At 41.2% G+C, this 18,318-nt stretch overlaps 1 protein-coding gene across 1 annotated transcript; it reads right to left on the minus strand.

Annotated features, from left to right (window-relative positions):
• Window positions 1–4,758: 4,758 nt before the first annotated feature.
• On the minus strand, window positions 4,759–17,823 carry glp2r (glucagon-like peptide 2 receptor). The gene is made up of 13 exons (XM_075457997.1): window positions 17,308–17,823; window positions 15,758–15,857; window positions 15,572–15,676; window positions 14,503–14,624; window positions 14,237–14,343; window positions 12,783–12,939; window positions 11,664–11,823; window positions 11,461–11,521; window positions 11,002–11,068; window positions 10,684–10,772; window positions 10,083–10,221; window positions 9,948–9,989; window positions 4,759–8,212 (listed from the first exon to the last, which is right to left on the minus strand). The coding sequence occupies exons 1-13, from the start codon at window positions 17,377–17,379 to the stop codon at window positions 7,844–7,846; spliced, it is 1,590 nt and encodes a 529-aa protein (XP_075314112.1). The 5' UTR covers window positions 17,380–17,823; the 3' UTR covers window positions 4,759–7,843.
• Window positions 17,824–18,318: the final 495 nt, after the last annotated feature.

Here is an 18,318-nt window from a genome sequence, read left to right on the forward strand (position 1 = left end):
CTTGACATCCTTATGAATGGATGGCCACCAGAAGCGTCTTGAAATGAGAGCGATAGTGCGGCTAGAATCGGGATGAGCTGAGAACTTTGATGAATGGAACCAATGGATGAGACGGGAACGGACTGAGGTGGGGAGGAAGGTTCTGTTAGGTGGACCGGTACCAGGATCAGGTTCGTCTTGTAGAGCTTGATGTACGAGATCCTCAATCTCCCATGTGAGGGAGCCAAAGATACAGCTAGGAGGAAGAATGGGGGCAGGTTCCTTGTCAACTTCGTCGGATGAGTATTGTCTGGACAGTGCATCAGGTTTGTTGTTTTTAGAACCGGGGCGGTAGGAGATATTCAAGTTGAATGTGGAGAAGAACAAAGACCAACGGGAATGTCGGGAGTTTAAGCGTTTAGCTGATGAGAGATAGGAAAGATTCTTGTGATCGGTCCAGACCAGCACAGGTTGCTCGGTGCCCTCCAGCCAGTGACGCCACTCTTCAAGAGCCAATTTTATAGCAAGCAGCTCACGGTCACCAACATTGTAATTTCTTTCAGCGGGAGTCAATCTCCGGGAGAAGAAGGCGCAAGGATGAATCCTTTCGTCAGAATCTGAATGTTGAGAGAGAACAGCTCCCACCCCGGTATCTGATGAGTCCACCTCCAAGATGAACTGCTTCAACGGATTAGGATGGATGAGGATGGGTGCTTGGGAAAATTTCTCCTTGAGTGTGAGAAAGGCTGAGTTGGCTCTTTGTGTCCAGGTGAAGACTGTCTTGGTAGAGGTGAGAGCGGTGAGGGGAGCAGCTGTTTGGCTGTAGTTACGGATGAAACGACGATAGAAATTGGCAAAACCCAGAAAACTTTGAAGTTGTTTACGGGAGTCCGGAGTGGGCCAGTCCAGGACGGCTTGTATCTTGTCGGGGTCCGATCGAACCTGCCCACCCTCGAGAATGAATCCAAGGAAGGTGACTGATGACTTGTGGAATTCGCACTTCTCTGCTTTGATGAACAGTCAATTTTCTAGAAGCCGTTGAAGGACTAGACGGACATGACGGCGGTGATCAGTGAGGTTTTTGGAATAAATAAGAATATCATCCAGGTAAACAAAAACAAAGAGGTTCAGGAAATCTCTGAGGATGTCATTGACAAGTGCTTGGAAAACTGCTGGTGCATTGCAAAGTCCAAAGAGCATGACTAGGTATCCGAAATGTCCGATGGGTGTTTTGAAGGCGGTCTTCCATTCATCTCCCTGGCGGATTCTGACAAGGTGGTAAGCATTACGGAGATCCAGTTTGGAGAAAAGGGTGGATTCTTGGACTGGCTTAAATGCAGATGAAATAAGGGGAAGAGGATACTTATTCTTGATGGTGATGAGGTTTAATCCACGGTAATCAATAAATGGGCAATGGGACCCGTCTTTCTTCCCCACAAAGAAGAAGCCCGCCCCCAACGGTGAGGATGAGTGTCGGATTATCCCAGTGGCGAGGGACTTGTTGATGTATGTTTCCATGGCTTGTCTTTCAGAACGGGAGATGTTGTATAATCTACTGGTTGGCAGCGGGGCGCCGGGCAGGAGTTCGATGGCGCAATCATAGGGACGATGTGGAGGTAAGGATAGTGCCTTGCTTTTGCTGAAGGCTTGTTTGAGGTCATGATACTCGTCTGGAACCTGGGGCAAGTCGATGAGGTCTGCATCATCAGGAATCACCGGGGGCAGGCTTGGAAGAACGGCCGCCTGTAAACATGTAGAGAGACAGTTTGTAGACCAGGAGTTTATACGGAGCTCAGACCAGTTCAAATGAGGATTATGTTGTTGCAACCAATTGTACCCCAAAACAATGGCTGTCTGCTTTATGGGAAACACGAAGAGCGAAATGAATTCTCTATGGTTACCAGAGATGACCAACTCCAAGGGCTTAGTTTGATGAGTTACCTGAGGTAACGCCCTTCCATTGAGAGCGGAGACATGCAGTGGAGTGGAAAGAGACAGTGGGAATCTGAACTTGACGGACGAATTCTTGATCAATGAGGTTCTGTTCACAGCCAGAGTCAATGAGAGCAGATAAACTGTAACTGAGAGAGTGAACAAGGATGGTTGCAGGTAAAGTGAATTGTGGGGACTTGGAGGTAGAAGGTTGGTCCGCAGGTTTCCCCATTACAACCGGCGGACCATCTCTTTTGGCCGAGTAGGACAAGAAGCGATGAGATGATTGGATGAACCACAATAGATGCAAAGGTTTGATTCTCTCCGTCTCTGCCGTTCCTCTGGGGTAAGATGGGCCCAACCAATCTGCATGGGTTCTGGTTCAGGAGGGGTGAAACTGCCAGATGACCAGGGTGGAGTAGTTGACCCTGGAGAGAAATGGGGTCTCACAGCAAATCTCTCCAATTTAGACATCCTTCTTTCCCTGATTCTGTTATCTAACCGAGTAGCTAGAATTATTAAAAATAAGATTAAAAATAAGTGAGCATTGCAGTAAGAATCCTCCACAATTATCTTCCTCCCCAGTAAACTTCTCTGGGTTAGGACAAGTGACATCACGAGAGTGGAATACCTGCTGTGAGGCCGGCGAACTGGATGCGCTATCTGGAGGTGGGGATGAAGAACTGACCTGGGTCTTCTGGAGGAAATCCGCCATTTGTTGGATTTGTTTATTGGTCTGTTGCTGCTGTTCGTCTGTTCGATTTGTGGGTCTGGAGTTGCTGATGGTGATCAGAGAGAGCCCTCCTGAGTGTGTCTGCTGGGTCTGCTTGGCCAGAGTGTTCTGTCATGTTTTAAGCTTAGTTAGGCCCACATGCAGAACACACTCAGGAGACAAAAGAACGTTTCAAAATGTTGTTAAAGGGTGAATGATGAACAGGAATTGTTGCTCGGGAACTAGAAGAACAGGTATGGTCATCCACTGTTTGGAGGAGTAGGAGTTAGTAAAACAGGAATGAAAAGAGCTGAGTGAAGACGGAGGTTATTGCTTTCTGAGGGGATGGTGAGTAACCGCCAGGGAGAGATGAGTGAGGTCTGGAAGTTGAGCACTGATGATAGGGTGATCCTGAGAAGCTGCTTGGAGGTGAATGTTTGATCCAGGGAGTGTAGGTGGCGCAGGTGGATGTCTTCTGGCTGGCGAGAGGGTGAGCAGGGTTCGACTGATGATGATGGAAATCCAGATGAGCTTAAGAGGCAGCTGCCAGCATGGAACCTCTGGAGGTGAGGCAAACTTGGAGACACGCAGGAAAACGAGAACTGGCAAGGTTTCTGGAAAAAGCCTTTGAATTCGGAAGAGGACCTGGAGAAGTGAACAAACGATCGTAAGTTGGCTTCTATAGAGAAGCAAGGAAAAGGGCTGGAGCACATACCACATGGGTTAACACTCTGGCGAAGTGGTGCTGGTAGCAGGCTCCTCTTAAGCTCTCTCCTGATGAGGTCTGATGAGATACACCTGTGAGTCCTCTGCCAGCCAGAGTAGAGGCGCCACCTACTGGAGAAGGGAAAAAACAGCAGCCGAAAACAAAGGGAGAACTCCCAGACCCCAACAAAACTATTGTGATTGGAACAAAATGGGAAAATATAGCTGGCAGGAGCAATCTGAAGTCACTGGGATGTTGATGGCATGGTAATGATTCTGGGTACTGTCTGGTGTTAGAGGAACACTGTATGAAATTTGGTGTGAATTCAATTTTGTGCAGAAAGTAATATTATTAAAAGCCAGGAATTCGAAATTACATTAATCTTCGCTTTGCAAACATTAACATATTTACCTGTGGCTGGAGACATTAACTTGTACATTTACTCTGATTTAAACACATTCATATTAAAGACTTTCATAACATGTGGAATAAGGGGGGTTTACAGTTATCAGGGCCAAAACTAACTACTAACGACGATTCTCAGGACATGGTAGTCCTAACAAATAAAAAAAAAGGCAACTGTACTTCTTTTCATTACAGGATCATTTCAACTTATCAGATCAAGAGAGTCTAGTTAGTAGAACCAAGCAAGTAGGTAAATCAGAACCTGATACCAATCAGAAGCGTACGACAGCTCACAAAAAATGGCCGAAACAGCATTATGACCTCAATTTTTGTGCACGCCACCGCTCTCAACCTGGTGAGCATAAACATTGAGGTCTCAGTCACATGACAGGGATTCTGTGATGTCATTGTGTCATCTCATGGTGGCATTCTTTTTTGGTCATTTTCTGGATCTCTGCTGTCTTTTTCTTTCTTTTAGGATTGTTTTTGTCTTGATGTTTACTTTATGTCTGCAGTTATTCCGTGTCACTGGTTCTTTGTGATCTTTCATATTTCCATGGTGGTTTTGTATGTTTCGCGTGACATTTTGGGTCTCCCTGTGCTAGTTCTGAATCTCTGTATATCTGATTTGGGTCTGTCATCAACTCTGGAATTGTTTGTAAATCTCTTTGTAGTTTTTTTCTGTATTCATGGTTCTTTTACATCTGTGCAATCATTTTTAATCTCTTTGTAGCTGTCTTTTGCGTCTTTTTGATCAAAAAATTGTGAGTCTGTGAAGTTGTTTGATTGTTATCTGTTGTCTCTTTGTAAATCATTTGCCTGACTTTCCAACATTAAATATTGCATGTTTCTCCATAGAGAGCTTTAGGACCAGGATCCCATGAATTTTCAGACCCTGTAGTGACCTGTTTAGTTATCCAATTATAGGTGTACATAGAAATATTTTCTTTCTGATTCATAGTTTCAAATGTAGTTGGAAAGGGAGGAGGGAGAAGGCATTTCATGAAAATGTAACTGTTGTTTTATTTGTGCACATACATTGCTGTGAGTCTACATGTACAAACATTTGATGGTTTTATCTGTACAACTGTGCATTCAGTACATTTTAAGCTTCACAAGAATAGAAATACAAGAAAAGCCTATAAAATCTGCTGCACATAGGTCCTTTGCATTCATTATTATTCACATTCAGACAACAAATACATTGTATTTATATGCACATTTCCAGATGATGTATCATTTGGATATTTGTAACTGGCCTAACATAGTAATTTGTTGTATTTTACATGGTAAATAAAACACGACTGTATAAAAAATTATAAATACTGCTGTTACATTTGTATTGGATAAAGTTCACTGTGTGAGTGAAAATATAAAAGGTGAACATTAAATTCTACTAAGTATATCCCATTCGCTGTATCCTTACACTGAAATCACATAACATTCATCGCTGGCTGAACTGTTTATGACCTTAGAACAAAGCCTCTGTATCTATCCCAGTCTCACAACAAAACATGTAACAGGCATGTTTGCCCACATGTTCAAACCATAATAGTGTCACAGTAAAGACCCAGAAATTGTGAGATGGTTATATTAGTCCTATTTGTATTTTATTCCTACCCATACCAACTACGACTGACAGCAAAGTCGGAAACAGAAAAAGCTACTGAATATGTTACGATTTTGAAAGGCAGAAGTAAACATAACAATTCTGTAACTAGAAAGAGAAGTAATTTTGTAGCCTTTGTCGTGAAACTGCTACATTTTGTACAGTGAGCAAACGTAGCTGTCACACATTCTAGTGTGAGGCTGCATTGCTGTATCAGATAAGAACGGATTTTTAAAGAAATACATGTTAACGACATCGCAGTAGGAAATTATTCAACGTATATTTCTAAGCGTAGACAACATAAAAGATGGACATAGTCACTGTTACGTCATCCTCCGCTTTTATGAATGACTGTTTTGAAACTTTTGCACACTTACCATCTTGGCTCTTTGAGACTCCTCATTGTGAGCAAAGGGACACTAAGTGAGCACACAATAGTAGTGTCAAGGTAGATGTGCCCTAAATCGAATAAGACTCTTTAATGGGATAACCACAGATTACAAGGAGGGCACACCCAGTGGGCCATTAGAAAGAAGGAAAGTTTAAGTTACATCTGCACTGGCTTCACTTTCCAGACCCAGAGAATACAGTACAGTAAGTCAATCTTTTGTATACAATCAATGTTTTTTAGTCTTTTTTTTTTCAGTAAACATTTTATCTCTTCTTTTTTATATCTACACAAATTTGTAAAAAAACACTGCAAAAATGTGTAAATCTCCAAAAATGTCTTATATTCCCAGGAAATGTTACCAACGATGCCAGTTCAGAGTGGCATGCAGGATGTATCGACTGAACCATCACCAGTGGGATGAAGGTTCAGCTGCATTAACCTGTTTGGGCACCAGGGTCCTAACAGCCCTGGACTTCTGATGACCCCCGCTCCATAGACTCAAATCTCTCCCACTTGCAGTGTTTATCTGAGCTGTTGCAAGCATCTATATAAAACTCAAAATATGGGAACTTAAGAGGTTACTGCCAATGGTGACTTTATGCACTCACGCAGCAGAATGGTGCAGCCCTAGAGGCAGGCAGCCTGCTGGACATACTATGTCTTTATGAAACATTCTTTGTGCTGGTTTGTCTGCTGTGCTGCTATGATGTATAACCATGGCAACAGGAAAGTTGTTAACCTGTTGGAGTAGCTAACTGAGCTTTCCAAAGCCCAAGAAATGCCTGGAAAAAGACCTCAAATCAAGATTGGTTTTAGAGGAGACGTCTAGGATGCAGAGCAGGAACAAAATGGAGGAAAAGATGATAGAACGTTCAACCATTTGTACCCTTGATCATCATTGGAAGTGTGAGATCACTTGCAGATAAAATGCACATGCTTGGAGCCCTGATGAGGACACAGCAGGAAGATCAGGAAGAGATACGAGGAACAACTTTAACACTGCAGACACTGCAGACAAAGATGTAACAGTGAAGGAGGAGGATTACAGAGTATGTTAATAACAGATGTGTAATCCTGGACATTTCAATGAGAAGGTGCACCTCTGCACCTCACATGTTGAACTGTTGGCTATGAGTTCCTATCCATGTTGTCTACTGAGGGAGTTCACTCAGCAAAGTTGTTGTCAAACAACACCCAACCAACTGATGGTGATCTTTCTAGCACACCGTTCTCTGCACTTCGCTACACTTCATCTTTCTACATGTGTGTCAGCTGATTTATTTTATCTATCTATAGCAAAAGCATATCTTTAATTACAATAATTAATACTGCAGTGACATAATTTCCCTGCAGCGATTAATAAAGTATTGTTGAATTGAATTAAATGGAATCACGCTGCAGGTTAAAAAGTCAAGTTACTGGTGATCATACATAATTCAACAATGCCATATCCAGCACTTTTCTTCCCAACATATGGAATCAAATGACCCTTTCTTCTGTCAGTAAAAGATTTGGAGTGTCTTATATGTAAGATTTTAGCTCAAAATTTGCAGTAGTGCGTCAACGAGCCCTTATATAGTCGTTATGCCAGCAAAACCCTGTGAGGGTGGTGCATGGATGAGCTACAGGGTGAGACTAGCGTGTAGGTTTTTTTTATGTCAACTAGTTAGAATTTTTGTCAACATTTTGGAATGTGAGATCATTATATACAGTCAAGTATATTAATACAGAAAGTTTCGATTTAAGAACAGAGCCCACAAGGTTACAGTAATATTGCAAAAGAAGTTAATAACGCACCTATGGGAACTTGGTTAAACTTGCAGGTCCCTCCCTCTCTGCTGTGTCTGGGCTCTGCATCTAAAGAAGCCCTCCCTGCAGAGGACACTGTCACATATGTGCAGGGTAACAACCATGGCAGCTGTGGGAGTGGTAGGAATTGACTCTGCTTCAGACTCCTCTTGGCCTGTCTGAGTACATGAGGCATTGGAGCACTGCAAAAGAATGGCCTAATTTAACCAAGTTGGTCATTTGGCCCTGGAATAATGCACAGCCTTTCTGAAGGTAGGCAGAGTGAATTGAAATCATACATTCAGTTTTGACCATCTGAGATCAGAACTGGCTCTCCTCAAGAATCTCCTCCATGGTCTCCCCGAGCGTCATCTCACCGTCGCTACTGGAAAGACTCTTCCTGGTGAGAAAGTCGAGCCCTGGTACGTCATAGCCCTTCAGCCCCTGACCTTTAATTTCTCCCAGTCCAAGCGCCCCACCACCTCCATGCACAGCCACCTGAAGCAAGTGGGGGTGAGTTGTTGAGGTGCCACCCTCGTCGTAGGAGTCACACTGTCGTGAGCACTGTGGGTGCTGGCCTCGAGTACATTTCCACAGGTGTTTGAGGGGAGCTCCTCGAAAACAGGATCTGACTTTGAAGTGGTTGGTGAACAAGAAAAGCTGCCAGCGCTTTTTAAGTTCAGCTTGGACCTGGACAAGATAAGGAGTTCCCAGTTTTACCATTACATCTATAACACACATGAGATGGTTAAAGTTTTTCTGAATGATTTTTAAAAACAAAAATTGACATCTGTTTTACTTTAATTGGGACTTATGGACGGGGAAATAGAGTTCTGAGGAAATCTGAAAATGTGTAGTTGTTTGAGAAAACGTTTTTTTTTCTTTTTACACATCCTTACACATCTTTATACACTGAAAAAAGTGACTGTTTGGTGAAGTGAGCTCTATTAGAGTAACTGTCATCATTTCTACCTTGTATTTTTAAGATTCGGTAAGAACTAGAGCTTCTTAAGTAAAATTAAACATTTTATTAACGTAATACATGAATTATGGGGGAAGAGTAAGTTTTACTTAGGTTTCCTCATACAATTTAAATGTTTAATAGTTGTATGTACATAAACCTAGAAATACTACTTAACTTTACTCTGAAAGTGTATCGTTAAAATCTGCTAAGTTACTTCATAACAGCAAATACTACAGATATATAAAATTTACTTAAAATTTTGAATTTTGAATAAAATGATGTTCATGCCTATGAGAAACAAGTAAACTTTACTTATTTTTTTTAAATAAACATAATTTAAAACTTAGATGTAATTAAGTAAATGTTACTTAATATCTTCAAAACTGTTACGTTTTATGGTAAGTAAAATTTACTTGATACTGGCAAGTGAGTGTTACTTGATTTAGCAGCATTAAATATTAGTTAAATCATTTGAGTACAAATACTTACAAAGGGTTTTTTACATAAATCTTATGAGTTGTTTTTTTCAGTGTACACGTCATCCTGTTTTCCATATTGTATAGCAAACATATTGCTGCCTCCTCCTGCACTGGCAAACTATGTAAGTTTGGAAGTTGGGAGTTGTCTTTGCGGTGCTTTAAAGTGCTATTTTGTTTATTCAGAAGCTGCTGATGTGATAAGCCCCAGCAGGGGGTCTGTTGTTGCTGCTGGATCTTTGTTATTTTGGTACATAAGACCCTTACCCAATGAAAGAGCAAAAGAGACACATTCACTGAGACGCTCCCAACAGCTGACTGTTATGTCGATGTAAGGGGCCATGAAACTTTGACATAGGACTTCAGCATACAGCAGCTTTTGGATTGAAATTGTCTTTATCATTTTATGGATTTATTGTTAGTTTCATAAAAAGGGAAACCTTTATTTTATCATTTCTAGCATATTTTCTTTTCTCTTACAAACAATTCAAAATACATCTTCCTGATTTAGTTGATAACTCCTGATACAAAAAAAGATACATTGAAATGAGAAAACTAAAATAAAAATGCTTTTAAGTAAATGGAAAAAGAGATGCTGCCATGTCCTGAGTATTAATGTAACTGGGAGACGGGAGATTTAATCCGATGTTGGTCGAGTTTCTTTTGTGGGAAAAAAAAGGATTTACTGCATACTCTCTCTGACTAAGGGCAGGAAATATTCCAACGACTCAAAATGTAATGTTGCTCTCTGATTAAACTAATATGACCTAATTCTGTTGTCTCCAGCAGATTTCTGTACATTTTTACACCACAATCCGGCAGCCTAATCTACTGCTTGTGGCAAACACAACATTCCAACTCCTTCCCTGCTTTTCTATGTGTTACAATAAATTGAGAGTAAGTCAATTCAATTCAATTCAAATTCAAAAATACTTTATTTATCCCAGAGGGAAATTAAATAATTAAATAATTAAATAAGTCATACCTCTCCGTTTGCAAAACAGTACAGCACGGCAACAAAGAATCCCTGAAAATGCACATTGCAAATTTTAGAGTTGTGACTTACTTCAGAACAAAGAAAATTTCTTATTACATTCAGAATCAGTGTTTCCCGGGTTACCTGGAAAGAGCTGAGAGTGAGGTTGATGAAGTTCCGAGCATAGCGACTGCTGCCCTCAACACATTCATCGATCAACACCGTAAAGACCACTTCATGGATTCCCAGCAGAGGAATAAGCACCAGTGTTGCTCTGGCTAAGCTGATGGAGATGGAAAAAAACCAAAAAACTAAATATTTGTACTGTTATATGAGTTTTTAACATTTCTGGTCAGAGCTTATGGGGGAGACAGTTAAATTAGGGTGGCCTGATATCTATGGTGATCTGGTTACTGAATCCTAGATCACAGATTTAAAAAAGAAAAAAAGTTCAGCATCTTTACAGCTAAGAAAAAATATGATTGAAACTTAAAAGCTCAGTCGAATAAACAGAGACGTTTTAAAACTTTGCATGAGCATAAGAAAGTTTAGTTTTTTTGTTCATAAATGACCATAACATTTCTGGTCAGAGCTTATGGGGACAGTTAAACAGTTAAATTAGGGGTATGTTATTAACATTTTACTGTTAAATAAGGAACCAACTCTGCAGTTTGGAGACCAAAACTTTGGAGGTAAATGTCAAACTCTCCCATTTGGTTGTGGAGGCAGTAACAGTCCTAAATACCTGTATCTGTAGTCCGTGAATTTCACCTGATCTGCTTTCAGCTTGGACAGCAGAAGCATCAGAATCTTGATGAATATGAAGAAAATGACCTGTAACCAACATCCGAGGTAAATTTAGATTAAATGCACAGCAAAAAGAGTTCTTGCTGCATAATAGTTCATATCAGCTGTGCTTGTGACTGCAGCAGCTTCCCCACATCGTCACATGCGTGCACAAGACAGGAACAACGAAACCAAAATATATGTCATGTCTTGCACCGCAGTGCAACATGCTGAATCTGTAACTAATGTAACCATGCATTTCAGAAATGCCTCTTACCAGCACTGATAAAGTAATGGGGCCCCTGATTATCCACCAGAACCATCTGTTCACAATTGGCCAGCATCTTAGGGGGGAATAAAAAATACAAGTCAAGCAATTATGAACATTCTAATCAGTTTAATTTCAGTAATTCGTTATGAAGCATGCACTCCCCCCGGCAAATAATATGGAATGGCTACTCTTGGAGGATTTTGATTCATCTTTAAATATTACTTTCCCCCAGTTATCCACAGTCCATGGCAGCTTCTCTTCAGCCCACTGTAACCTTGTTTTCTTCTGTTTAGGTGATGGTTAATTTGGCTTCTCTGTTTATAAATCCCATTTCCGTCAACCAGTTTCTTACAGTTTGGTCACAAACACTGGCTCCTGTTTCTGCCCATTTGCTTTTCATTTCTTTTGTTGTGCATTTTCCACAGCAAGGCATTTGGCTTTGAGCGTTTGTGTTAAAATACTTACCCTGTGTTTTCATATAGAATCTTTATGACTATCCAAGGTGTCACAAACAAGACAGGAGTTCCTGAAAAGTTGCAACGACAAAAGATTAATTTTATATTCATTTGTCCTCAAATTTAAATCCATTTAAAAAAAGCTTTCCTGTTTACACACTAAGCATTGAAAATGTGTATCTGGATTTGCAGAGTCCTGAGTCCATGACTTACCCCATCCTAGCAGCATGTACTTCTTCAGCAGGCGCCTCTTGGTCAGCACAGCGGTGAAGAGCAGCGTGTGAAGGAAAATGGCCTCCACTAAGAGCCAGAAGTAGTTACAGGCCGAAAAGTACTCCATGCACACTTTGGAGGATTTGCATATCAGCGCTTTCTGTTGAAAAATACATTTCAGCTGCATAAGTCTTGAAATAGTCCACAGTGGACACAGCTATCACTAGGGATGGGAATTGATAAGATTTTTACGATTCCAATTCCATTTTCAATTCTGCTTAACGATTCGGTTCTTTATCGGTTCCCTTATCGATTCTCATTTGGAGAAAAAGGACAACAAACCGGTCGATGAGCATCAACTTTGTTTAGTTTAGAAGTAACACGAGTCATGACCTCACAAACCCAACAACGGTGAGGTCCACATTGGTCTATCCTGGCCTGGGTAATTTAACTCTTGCCTGCTCTGGTGAAAGGAGAAGCTGGAGGTAGACGTGAACTGGGGGTAGTACCACCAGCCTCTGGCTCTGAGCCAGTCAGGCTCTGCCTCTCATGATTTCATCTAAATGTAACGCCTGAGAAGGCATTCATTTAACCTTAACCGTTACTAACAGCAGCTTTTACAATGAGGCAAATGGCGCTAACATGATAGGCAGTGTTTGTTTGTTAGTTACCTGCAGTGTTAGCCGAGGACATGCTAACGTTGCTAACGTTGCTGGGTTCAGATTCACCGACGTTAATCATTCATTCATAGTTATTGCATGTTGGTAGTATTTCCTCCCTTAGATGAAATATTCACTTTGCAAGTTGCCCTGTTGTCGTCTTTTTTAGGGATGTGTAACCAAACTTTTGAGCGTTTGTACCGCTTGGGCGCCATGTTTACTGTTGACTGCTGGCTGCACTGGACTCGCCACGCAATGTTGCGTGGTGACGTCATTCGCGCCCACTGGAATCGATAAGGGAATCGTTTGCAAAATCGCCAAACGATTCCAAGGAATTGAAACACTGGGAACCGGTTCTCAACAAGAACCGGTTCTCGATTCCCATCCCTAGCTACCACTGAGAAAAAAAAAAGGTTAATAATCTGCCTATACATGAAGAATGTGGTAGTTGTGAGTGTACCACGGAGCTGGAGTAGGAGTTCCATCCAGGGTCGTCCTTGGGTAGGTTGGAATACATGACGTGCAGTATGATTTCTTTCGAAATGACGGCCGCAGCCCTCAGGATGAACGACAGGAACAGATTCATGTGGATGTAGTTTCTAGTACAGTGGAGCTTCCTGGTAAGCAGATACAGGAGCAGTCTGAGGAAGGCATTGATCTGTGCTTCCTGTGCAGCTTTAAAAGCATTACTGAGCGCACATGTCATAACACAGGAGGATGTGACAAACGATCAGAGAACATGGAAATGCTTCCTTCTGCTTCATAATGTCGTTAGTAATGACTGATCAGATTCATAGTCAAGTAAATATCTTTTTAAATATCATGTCATGGTTATGGAAGCAACAGTACATCATGACGAGTGAAACAGGATGTGAATAATAAACACCTTATCATTTTTGACCTTTCATATGTTTTATCAGGAGGGAAATCCATTCAGCAGATTTGCTTGGCCTCCAGGATAAACACAGAGTTTAGGGTGAAAAACCAACATCAAAATTGATGGAAAAAAAACATCCAAAGAAAAGAAAATAGCAGATAATGACAATGTGTGTCTAAGTTACAGAACTATTTAAAAGTCTGGAGCCACCCTTAATTTTTTTTATTTTAACAGGAAAATGGGAAGTTGGTGCAACAATTTATTGAACTATGCACAAATTTAAACACAAATACGAAACAGAATACAAAAACGGAGTTTGCATATTTCTAAGGAGCTTTAAAGGGAATATCTGCTCTGAGCTCCTTTCTCCTCCAACTCAGCCTGAACCCTCTCAGACGAGCTGGGGAGGATTCATCCCTTCATCAGACCTGCTGCCACTGAGTTTCAGTCCACTTCTTGTGTGTTTTGGCACAGCTCAGCCTTTTCTCCCTGTTTCCCTTCCTTAAGAACGGCTTCTTGACAGCCACCCTTCCATGGAGACCGATGAGGTTTCAGTGAACAGTAGCATTTTTTTCCCCTCTTTCTTAAGGACACCACTTTCAGATACTGTTCATCTGCTGTGGATAGTTTTTTTAGGCCTGACAGCAGTTTCTTCAAATGTTTTAAGGACACACTGCACACAATGCTGAGATACGCCAAGTTTTCAGTAAATACCTCTTTAGGAATCACCTTGCTTGTGTTATCTTTGGCATTTTCCATAGATGAAACTAAAGAAATGGGAACAAATTGGGATTTTTTTTCCTTTGCTAAGTTATCTGTTACATGACTCCAGCTAAACAAATAAAATGAAATATTCCTCTGAAAATGCTCAGACACAAGGACTGGATTGAAAATGAGTGAAAAAGCTGCCAATGTCCAAAGAAAAACTATGAAAGACCTTCAGAAAGCTCAAAGCTCAGTCGAATAAACAGACACGTTTTAAAAGTGTAAACTTTGCATGAGCATAAGAAAGTTTAGTTTTTCTGTTAAAAACTGACCTCAGCATTCCCATGAGGAGCATAGCCAGAGTGAGGGAGAACAGGGACAGGGAATAGCCAATGATGGAGATGAGCCTGAGGGCTGTGAGGCGAAACATTTCATCTTCCTGGACACACACGGGAGAAAATTGGTGGAGATGGTAAAACATCTCCTCTTTTGTTTCTGACAGACAAGCAAACATTGCCTGGTGGTTTTTGTGGAATCATTTAAGCTTTTATGCAAAAAGTTCTCAGCTCAAACACCCACCTGAAACTTTGCTCCTCACCTCGTCTTTAAAGTAATGGTCCTCCACACATTCAGATTCATCCCGCCAGGGCTCGGAGGAGTTCTCCATCTGTCGCCAGCTCCCGTTTTCTAAGCATTCCCGACGTGCCCTCCTGGTGTCATCTGCAGGTAATTGAAAGACAGCTTCAGCTTCAGCTTCCCCTCCACTGCAGTAGGAAGAGAGGCTGACTGAAAAGGCAGGGTGATTTTTTTTTTCACTTTTCAGAGGGCTGTTTTTTGTAGTGTGAGAGCCTTTTGGCAGAACCACCATCATAGTATTATTTTTCATTACAACAGCCACTCAGTCACCTCCACAAATATTTGCTATTTGCATCTGCGTTTATACTCTGAGTGCTTTAAAGTTGTTGATTGAAGTTACAACAAAAGCTACCAAATATCACTGGATCCAGTTATGCACAACTGAGCAAATGTAAACTGCACACCTTAATTGATTTCTGCCTTGTGTCAGCTCTAATCTTTTTTCAGCATGGCTAAATTCACAATAAACCTGTGCTTGCTTATATTTTGCTCCTGCTGTCAGAGAACCAAACTCTTTGCCATTGTAACACCTCGATTCTTTTCTTTTTCACACATTCTGCTGTAGATCTGCTGCTGTGTTTGGGATCTTTGTCCTGTTGATGAGCCACTTTCAGCCCAGCTTTAGCTGTCGGACAGACGGCCTCACATCTCACTCGAGAATATTTCATTTTACAGAGGAGTTGATGGTGGACTCAATGACTGCAAGGTGCCCAGCTCCTGTGGCTGCAGAACAAGTCCTAATCATCAGCCTTCCACCCCCCTTGAAAAACTAAATATAAACTGACACAATGCTAACATTCATAAGCATATAAATTATCTAGAATTAAAGCATTTATCTCCACAGCTAAACACATGTTCCTGAGGCAAGTGCGTGCAGAGGCCTGTGTTGTGATACACTGTGGCACTGTTGGCAGTAAATACACTGACAAATTAACTATGGGAAGCACAAAATGTACTTAATGTAATAAAGTTATTTTCAACTGGTGATGTCATAGATCAGTACAATTAGAAACGATCAAACACAACATTACCGTCACCGATCCATGGTAGGAAAGAGGGACAGGGGACAGACACGTTCCCAGGAGATGAGTGGGGCCAGCACACAAACATGTCAAACGTTCCTTTACAGTAACTTCCTGCAATAAAAGACCATGTCTGAGCATTTTATGTCCTTTAAAAAAAAATCAAGATTAATTCAATTCTGGGCAGAAGCTTACCATTGTTTGGAAAAGCAGCCGTTGTCAGGGTTTTGTTGCAGTTCTCCCAGTATTCAGTCCGTTTGGAAATGAGACTTTCAAGCAGCGAGCCAGTCACCTTCTATGTGGATTCAGAGGAAAGTGAGAGAAGAGTTATTACTTGACTAGTTTGATTCCTGCATTATGTCTCAATATTAGTAATCTATATGTAAGAGGCTGACATGGTCCAGTGTTGAATATTACATTTGAGTTACAATTTAAATTTGAATTGCTGTCCAAAGATGGATTCATAACATTTTCATTCCCATATGCGCAACACAGATCCCACATTCAGCTAAATAAATCTAATGAAGACCCTTCAGAAATGATGTGAAAACATAAGTCCAGAATTCACTTTCCTTTTAGCTCCGTTTTGGTCGTATTTTTTATGGCTCCTCCATTGACGTTAACACAAACTGACATGTGAAAATGTTGCAAAACCTTCTGAGATGGGTGGCAGTGATCTGAGAGGTCTGCTGATACAGTAGAAGCAACCCTATTGACATCGACATTTGAGTGGTTTTTCTAGTGGAAATAATAATTTGTGCATCTTTGAGCAGTTTACTGAGCCGGAACTGAGAGGTTTCATCTGCTGTTCTGATGAAAATAAGTTTATAGCTGAGAACTATAAATGATAATGTTATAAATGTCACGCTGATTTAATGATGATATGCAGTGAGTTGTTTTATTGAACGTTATGTTGCAGTAATTCATTTACAGTATCTGCAGTCTGGAGTAGATGCAGTGTGTACAGGATGCTGTTGTATCCATATCTATCCACTTGGAGGCAGTATCTAATCAGAAGCCTCTTCTGTTACAGAGGGAACGTTTCCGCCTTCATGTAATCTGCATTTGATCCAAGCCATTTCTCAGCTGGGCTCCCTGCATTAGTGTCATACCAGCAGCAATGCAAACACGCCTCTCCACTTATACACGATGTGCACAATGTGAACTGACCCCCTGTTAGTTCAGTGCCAAAGCTGATGGCAGTGGCCCTCCCATCTTGGCCAAACACTCACTCACTTTTCACACTCACATAAAATCAGAAACTGAACTCTGCATCCAGCCACCTGAGCGACAAAAACATTTGCCGTGTGAGCCGGCTGATGGAGAGCGTTTCAGTTCAGTGAGATCATCTCATGCAGAGCTATATTTTTTATTTTTCCATATCATGCTGGAGATTGTTGTGGACTTTTATTTTCAAGTGATAAACCTTTAAACACACTTATTTATTAAGTCATTAACACTTTTTTAATTTAACAGATACAAAAGAGTAAAGAAATAGAACTCAAGCAGTATTTTCAGGCGAGCAGAAGGTTCTGAAATAGTCTGCTAATAGTGGGCCCCCCTGTGGCTCAAACTCGATGTCAATTTATGATTCAATTATGACACATACTGTATTATTTATTTCTGCCCAGCTGCTAGTCTTTTTCAAAGTTTTAAGCAGATAAATGTGGCATAAACAAGTAAAGGAGATTTTTTTTTCTTTTTTCTGAATTGTTAGGAAGTGGCTATGGAGCTTAAAACTGTACCTGATAGTTGAAGATATTAAGGAGGAGCAGGAGTTTGATCTTCTTGTGCCAGGTTGGCAGCAGGGGTGGCATGATGCAGTGTGTTCACATTGAAAACGGTGGATTTCTGGTCTCTTGGCTGGTCTGACGCTTCATACCTGTTCCTTGGAGTCCCCGAGCCCCTCACTTATCCTTGCTCTGCTTCTTACTTGCACCGAAGGAAGGTCATGGGCGGTTGAGCTTAACCTCCACCCAGGTTACTCCATAGAGAATTTTTTGGGATGATTGGTTGATTCGCTAGAACTCTTGTGACTGTGATGTTTGTCAAAGCTGATGTCCAACTTTAACCAGTTTTCTTCATTATTCCTTAAAATCTTCTTATCCCAATAAATTTTCAAGGAACTCCAAGCAACTGTATGAATCTATCAATGAGCTATTACACCTCTCAGTGACAGACTAAGATAGTTATTACAGGCAAATTAGTCCATATCTGTTCTGTAGGAACTCTCAGGCTGTGCAGGAGGTGGATCTGTCTGTATTCCCTATAGACAGAGCGCAACTGAGAGCGCCTGAGATCCTCATAGCCAGATCGCCTCTCCCACCCCGTCATCCCCTAACCAATCAAGATAAGGCCTGGACAGAGCCGGCTATATAACTGGACTAACTTTGTTGTCCAGGAAAACTGATCATACAAAAGCAAATAGGCCTCTTCTAATGTAGAAATGACCATTTCAAATGATAATACATGCAAACAAACACCAGTAGATAACATGTTGGGAAGGCGCTAAATCTTTCCCTTCTGTTTAGCTATCTCACACAGTAACTGGGCATCATCTCTGACTTTAATGGGGATCTAAGTGTAAACTAACAGAACTGAAGCCAAACGGAGGAAAGGGAATGGGAGAGCAAAGAGCCTTAAGAGCCAGCACGAGCCTCATGCCTCGCACAAAACCCGTCTCATTACATAGTTTTAGACAAACCATAATGTAATAATTAAACAAGATTCTACATAATTGAGAAGGCATGTGTCAC

The sequence above is a fragment of the Odontesthes bonariensis genome, chromosome 23 (genome assembly GCF_027942865.1).
Source record: "Odontesthes bonariensis isolate fOdoBon6 chromosome 23, fOdoBon6.hap1, whole genome shotgun sequence".
NCBI classification, from domain to species: Eukaryota; Metazoa; Chordata; class Actinopteri; order Atheriniformes; family Atherinopsidae; genus Odontesthes; species Odontesthes bonariensis.

What these genes read in the sequence shown, in the direction of transcription:
- glp2r (XM_075457997.1), bottom strand. Translation starts at nt 17,379, where the DNA reads ATGCCACCCCTGCTGCCAACCTGGCACAAGAAGATCAAACTCCTGCTC. An exon ending in TTAATATCTTCAACTATCAG is followed by an intron (nt 15,858 to 17,307) that starts GTACAGTTTTAA and finishes GAATCCACATAG; the next exon opens with AAGGTGACTGGCTCGCTGCT. An exon ending in CCATTACTTTATCAGTGCTG is followed by an intron (nt 10,773 to 11,001) that starts GTAAGAGGCATT and finishes TGTTGGTTACAG; the next exon opens with GTCATTTTCTTCATATTCAT.